This window comes from Centrocercus urophasianus, unplaced genomic scaffold (genome assembly GCF_019232065.1).
Source record: "Centrocercus urophasianus isolate 14NV4802_14NV808 unplaced genomic scaffold, USGS_Curo_1.0 seq_10, whole genome shotgun sequence".
Taxonomy (NCBI): Eukaryota; Metazoa; Chordata; class Aves; order Galliformes; family Phasianidae; genus Centrocercus; species Centrocercus urophasianus.
Genome location: NW_024884142.1, coordinates 48,075,920 through 48,083,104, shown reverse-complemented (window position 1 = coordinate 48,083,104; position 7,185 = coordinate 48,075,920). Strand labels below are relative to the sequence as shown.

At 36.0% G+C, this 7,185-nt stretch overlaps 1 protein-coding gene across 9 annotated transcripts in view; it reads right to left on the bottom strand.

Annotated features, from left to right (window-relative positions):
- Positions 1-1,013: 1,013 nt before the first annotated feature.
- EYA4 (EYA transcriptional coactivator and phosphatase 4) overlaps positions 1,014-7,185 on the bottom strand; it is a 204,861-nt gene continuing 198,689 nt past the window's right edge. For 5 of the 9 annotated variants that reach the window (XM_042819515.1, XM_042819542.1, XM_042819552.1 and 2 more), the window contains 2 exons: positions 6,629-6,729; positions 2,552-4,980 (listed from right to left, as the gene is read on the bottom strand). In XM_042819515.1, coding sequence (XP_042675449.1) covers positions 4,900-4,980; positions 6,629-6,729 — 182 coding nt within the window. In that variant the 3' untranslated portion in view covers positions 2,552-4,899. Of the gene's footprint in view, positions 1,986-2,551; positions 4,981-6,628; positions 6,730-6,768; positions 6,870-7,185 lie in introns of those variants that run through there. The other 4 variants (XM_042819524.1, XM_042819534.1, XM_042819586.1 and 1 more) reach the window with 2 other exon arrangements.

Genomic DNA, 7,185 nt, shown 5'->3' with positions numbered 1-7,185 from the left:
ACATCCTTCATTTTCCTGTGCTCTCATGCTTCATCTTTATTGGACAGCATATTTGAATTTCTAACAATCAACATTCAGATAGATATTTGAGGACTAGTTCATCTGCCAAGGCTGAGAAATGGTATTTTGTGTGACAAATGTTTTTGTGGTGGGTTTTTTTTTTTCACTTGTCCAACACTAATAAATAAATGTGAAATTTTCTTGTGCTTTTTTTCTTCTCAACAAAAAAAAAAAAAAAAAAAAAAAAAAATCTGCTTTTTTTTGGTTGAAGTGCTGGGGTACCAAGGCCCAAGGCTCTGCCACTTGCAGTGTTGTTTCCAAAACTGTAATGGCACTTCATGTGTGCTTGATCAGCTTGTAGCCCTGCCTTTTGAAATGATTTTTTTTTTTAAAGCAGACAGCAAAGGGACTGCTACTTTCAAAACAAGAACAACCCCCAACATGAAGCACCACTCCCAAAGACAGCATGCAGATTTTCTCAAGGCTCAGCTTCACTGGAGCACTCCAGTCTGTCTCCTGAACAACTTTTCTGTTTTGGAGAATAAGAGAAATATTAGCATAACATTAGTTAGTGAATTGTAAGAGAACTTAAATTCATGCATTATGTGTCTAGATCAACAGTGTCCCTAGGCCATTATAACAAAAAAGTTTTCTCTCCAGCTGCAATCGGGAGCAAGACGTCTGCTGTCCATTGTAAGGAATCCTGAGTGCAGGACAAGGGAGGTTTCCTGCAGGGCTGCACCTTGTAAACAGCAGAGATGAGCTAGTTAGTATCATACTGCAAGGGCACAGAGTTGCTTGATGTGGATCACTGGGACAGCACAGACATACTTAAGAGGAATCCAAGGTCATGTTCAGTTCCCATAAGAGATATTCTTTACTGAGGGTTTCAACCACAAACCAAACATCTTACAAAATGTTATAGTGCAGAAAATGACATTTCCAAGTGTATTTATTGAGAAATAGTAAAGATGTACATAATTTTACAAGCTTTTAATTTTAATTTACATTTTCTTAAATTATGTAGGCCCCAATAAACTATAATCTGCTAATACAGAACAGACAACCTTGGCTTCAATTTTATCTCAAAAATGCTGCTATTGTTGGGATTTGGCTCATGTCACTTCAGCTCCTCTTCAAAGATACTAAATACCATATTCATTTCAAGCACATGCTTGGTATCACTCCTGTAAAGTAGAGATGACTTTTGAACCAAAATCCCAGATCTGGACACAAACTCACAGCTAAAATTCAGGTTTCCTATTGTGGGCCAAGTCCACATTCACCACAAACTCTGCAGTTCAGTTGGCTGCAGGATTTCATCTGCTCTGAGATGAAGTGTGTCTGTATACAGGATTTTGATTTGGCTTCATCTCTCTTGTCAGTGCTTACACTGGAACATACTCTGCATCTACTGTGGATGCAAACACTTCTGCTCATGCTGGCTTTTAATGAAATCATTAATTGGGAGCTAGCTGCCACCTATGCCTTTGTGTGCTATCTCCATAGGCATCTAAAAACAATTATCATTTTTAGCTTTTGCTTCCTTTTTCACTGATAGGCTGAACTGCATGGAGTTATATCTATTTAAGTTACTAATTTGTGACTGCAATCACACTGTGTATTCTGCAAGCTGAGTATTCAAATGCCTAATGAACTTTCAAGTTCTGAACTGACTGAAAACGCTTAGAGTATCAGCAAAATGTGTTGTATTCTACACGTCATTTGCACAGAATACTTGCAAACATGAACTGTGCTCAATCTTGATTATTCAGGTGAGGCTGAAGGGAAGGCAGTTTCTGATTAATACGTTGTTGAATTAAAATGCACTCGATGTCAAAATGACCAGCCGTCAGCTTAATCCCATCTGGAACAGTCTGTCTTGACTACATCTCTGCCTTGGTCATTTTCTCCTCTCTGTTGTTCATGCAGGAAAATTTATCCATGTCCTTTGTTTCTACGAAACAGGCATGCGCAACTCAATCCTGTTCAAGGATATATAACAATTTCTTTTGCTTATCAAGACAGTATTTGTGCTCTGCAATTTTACTTTAGAGTTTTAGAATTGTGAAAGTTTTTTGAGATAAATCTTTGTGGGTTTTTTTTGTTTTTTTTTTTTTGTGTGCATTTTTTGTGGATTATTTTTATAATTAACTTTCACTGACTTGGGACACAGAATTCAAGTTAAAATCAGAACTTTACTGTGTTCTGCAAAACTTCCCTCATTTTGCCTTCACCTCCTCTCTGAACGTCCAGTATAATAATTGAGTCAGTTTTGCCAGAGAGGTAAGAACAACTCCCCTGCAAACTTTTTTAAGAACTGATGGTTGTTGCTGGGCTATTGTTTGTTCTCACATCTGATTTGGTAAAGAACACTGAAAAACTAAAGAAAAAAAGAGAAATAAAATAGCTTCATGCATTTAGATAATGCTATCACTTGTTAAAAAAAAAAAAAAAAGAGAAAGAAAGAAGAAAAAGAATTGAAAAAAGCTATTTCATCATACCAATTTTTTTTTTTTTTTTTTTTTTAATAAAAACTTTTATACTGACATTCTCATGCAATGTTATGGTGCTGGAACTTGAGAAGGGCTTTGTTCAACCTTTTTTCCTGTTCCAGTAGAAACATTTTTTTCCCACTTGAAGACTATGAAAAACTGGCACCACAGGTCTTATGAAAATGTACTTCTAAGCAAATGTGACTAGGCAAGTTCTGTAAATATAAATAAGGTATGTATCATTTTTATTTGTTGAATACACATATCTATCACCCACGTAACTGGTGTATAGTGATTTCATGTGTGGTTATTCTCATGGCTTCACACTTTCCAATGATAACAAAAAATTATTTTTCTTTTATGATGACTTGTATATCCAATTCCAAAGCAGCAAACAAATTCCATTTTCATGAAGTTACAAAAGAGTTTTGTCTTGATTTTTTAGTAGCTCCAAGCTTTCACTTACCAAATAACTTTCATGTAATACATCAACAAAGATAAAATCTGCTTACTACCTGGTAACTAGGCATACACTGGCTTCAAAACAGGGGTGGAAGAAATTCAGCTCAGTGCTGATAGCTGTACTTCTGTAAGCATCATTGGAGTTTACATTTAACATCTCTTGTTCACACTTCTTCACAGAGTCAGAGCACAGGCAACCTCAGGCATCTCCACATAGAGCAATAAAAATCAAAAAAGCAGTTTCCATCTTCTGCAATGAAAGATGAACCACTGCAGTTGCTGTAGAGTGTTCATGTGGAGTGCTGGGACTCTTCTGTTGAAAACGGACCTTGCTCATTTTCCAGAGCTGAAAGACAGCTTGTTCAGTACTTGCAAGGTAATTATCACCATGTGGACCAAAATTATTAATACATATGACTAAAGTTAACATATTTCTCAGTATTTCTTCATCAAAATCTCCTCCTTATCCTCTCTTCAGATGCCTGGCATGCTGTTGAAATAGCTGAATGCAAAGACCCTTAAGGGTTGCTCCTGTATATTAATCTTTCGTAATCAAAATTAGGTGAAGAAAGACATGTTGACCCAAAACAGAAGACATCTGTATGTGGAACTAAATGGAAAAGCTACTAAAATATGCCAAAATATTGACCAAAATGGACTGTACTCCTGAGTGGGCCAATGCCATCTTGCCAGCAATTCCAGCTGCCTAAATATGCTGAATATAGCATAATTTGTGCATTTGACCAGTAAGACATTCTTTAGAATTCTTTTCTTTCTAAAGAACCTGTGTTTTATCCTCCATCTGTGCTTAATTTAATATTTTCACCTTCCAGTAATGCCATTAGTGCAGTCCAGATACTTCATCAGTTGGCTGCGAGTTTGTTCCTTCAAATACAGCAAATACACTCATTGCATGGCTTTCAGTGGACTAAGTAATTCATGAAAATGGCTCCTAGTTATCTCATCAGAGAATCAAGAAATGATGTTGAAAGTGTTAAACTCTTCTTTTTTAGCTTTCATGGTAGCGGTCCCCACTATCAACCTCCCAGCGTACTCTCAACTTTCCTCAGTCAGTGGAATTATTGAGAATCCAAATAAAAACACAAACTTTCCTTTATTATTCTTTTTTCTTACTGCAACAAAAACTTAAATGCTTTGGTGCAGTCACTCTCTTTGATTTCTCTGAATTTCAAATTTGGTCATGTCAAAAATTATCACAAAGGCTTTTTTTTTGTTTGTTTATCTACATAGTTTTTAACCAAAGTTACATTATAACACACAAACACAGTCTTCTCCTTAAGGCACAACACATCATTATGCACATTCTGTTTGCCAAACTTATAAAAGAGACAATATTATATAACCCTCTCCCTCCCCGACCCCCAAAAAGAAAGAAAAATTGCATCCACTTCCAAAATCAGCTGCTAATAAAGTCACAGTAAGTTATTTTCATCAATAATTTACACAAATTACAGGTCTAGACAGGATTGTCATTATACAGTCTGAGTGCATTCCAATTCAGATTTTCTGGGTTAGGTAGGCTAAAGTCTGGTTCAAACCTCAGTGCTGAGAATATATCCCATTTTGAGGAATGTTGTTGAACAACACCTTGTGGGTTGGAAAACGCATGTTGGTGCTTTGCCAGTTCGAGTCCTTTGTTCACTCCTGTCAGGGCTCATCGGTGTGTACCAGCAACCTCCACAGTTTTAATCCATTTAAAAACGTTGCATATATAAGACCATAGAGCTTCCTTACGTAGCGCTAATGTTTTAACTCCATTCAGCAATCTGAATTCTTCAATTTGGAATTTTTAATTCCAAATATTTCTTCCCTTCTTAAGACAATTCATATGTGTAAAGCCAGAGGCATTGAATCACACATAAAAATTCAGTGTACTTGAAATATATATATATAAAAAAGGATCGCCAACTTTAGAACACAGTTACAAATACTCTAGTTCCAGTGCTTGATGGAGAGCCAAGAGGTCCGAATGACTGGATATCCTCCAGAAAGGCATGTTGTGCTGTGTTTGTCAGAGGGGGGAAAAAGGTCAGGAACAATGAATGCTATGACAGAGGGCGGTATCTGATACATGAGACTAGTCAGGTTACCACCATGGAGTTTACATCGCTGTGTTTCTGGAATGATTTTTGCTAGTAAGGTACTGACAAAAATCAGGCCAAAATAGATCTGAGCTCAACAGTTCACCTGAAGGTAAAAAAAATTAGGCAGCCTTTCTTAATAGTGTCTTTATAAAGAGCCCATTATTTAGTGAGGGCTATTTGCTTTCTTGTTATCATGGAAACCCATACAAAGGAGCGTTAACAGGAAATCTGCTTCTGTTCCACTTGTTATACTTTGCAAGAGACTGAAAGCTCATTTGAAAAGTTATAAGACTTTCATAAAATGTGGCTTCACACACACTTTGAAACATTGTTGAATTACGGTTTTGTCCTTCTGGGAGGAAAAGAAAAATAAATATCTTTTGAGGAGAAAATAACACATTTCTGTACTTAAAAGAAGATAATGTGTTGCAGAAAGCATCAGCGTCTCTGAGAGTTGCAGGTAAATGCACTTTTCTCCTTCAGCAATTGATCAGAGTAGAATTGAAGTCATACTTTCATGTTCTGTTCAGATCTATTTGTAATATGCTCTATTCAACCATTTCTCTGAATTCTGTTATCTATTCATGCAGTGTAGCCAATATTTAGAAAAAAAGCATGCCAAACTGGAAAGTACACAATCCAGCCACCATTGTTTAGCACAATCTATGAAAGACCCATCACCAGTGCCTATATCAAGGAACCATTTGGAATAAGCATTTCAGTTATTTTCATTATGTTTCCATTCCTCCTACACTCTACAAACTTAATACTTTGAGGACAATTAATTTCATTACTTCTAGCACAAATACATTTTTATAATTTATGCAGGTGTGCAGAGGCAAAAAATAAATAAATCTGTTTCTGCACATTTGAGGGTCTATACTGTGAAGCATGGTTCAAATTTCTACTAATTTGATCTTCTTCTGAACATAGAAAATTTATCAGGTGAAGTTTAGATTTGAATTCATCAGATGAGGAAACAATACTTCTAAATAAACAACTTTTTTTTTTAGAAAATGATTTAGTGCGCAGTATTTATGTTGTTTTCTTTTTCTGCTTGCAGAGGCTTATTTCCTGAATCAAAACTGCATGTTCATCCTGTGTGCTCAACCAACTACAGATCTGCCTTTATTTAAGTAAAAAATCTGCACAATCCTTTTAATGGTTTTTCACATTCTCCATAACACCTCTTTTCAAACCTACCTGGTTTCACCGTTTAAGAATGATCACTCAAGCTTCATGTCAAACCCATGATATATCTGTAATTTGTTTGATCTTAGTCAGACATTTTTGCCCCTTTGTTTTTTTGGGGTTTTTTTTCGGTCAATTTTTAAATTATTTTGCTTTTTTTTTTTTTTTTTTCTTTCCAAACTGAAATAAAGCAAATGCTAGAATCCAAATGGTTCATTTTACTTTAAGTGCTGACGTCATCATGCTCTTATGGCCTTGTGTCTGTAGACTGAAATGATTTGTCATTCTGCCATTGTACAAAACTGACAGAAATGCAAACAGAAAGGCTTGCATTAGTAGCTATGTATCACACCAACATTTCAGGAGACAGGTTACCTTTTTTGCTGCCTGTTCTTCTTCTACACCATCCCCAATTACAACATATACTACTTTTCTGCCAAACCTTTGCATTATTCGTTCAAAGCAACTTTCTTTTCCTGGAAGATAAATGAGATAAAAGTTCAGAGTGAAGTTACCTGATTAGCTGCATGCTCCTCATCTCGGCCATCTCCAATCACAACATAAGTTATGTTAGTGCCAAATCTGGACACTATACGCTCAAAACAGCTCTCTTTGCCTGAAAAACAATGCACTACTTGTTCAAGCTATCAAGCAAGTTACCATGATGCTCTACAAAGGTTTACTGCAGAGCTAAGACACATCGCTACTACTACTTATTTTTTATAGTTCCCAGCCTTGAGATTTAGAGCTAAAACTGCTCAGAAACAATTAACACTGTTAGTGACACTAAGCTGATTTGAGTCAAATTAAATCCCTTTCTTAACAGTCACAGGAAAGCCGCTAAAATAAAGGAATTAGCAGCGCTGCAAAAACAAATAGGTTAGTGAAAGGAAAATTGAAATTAAATGTTTCCCTATTCCTGTAGTAATAAT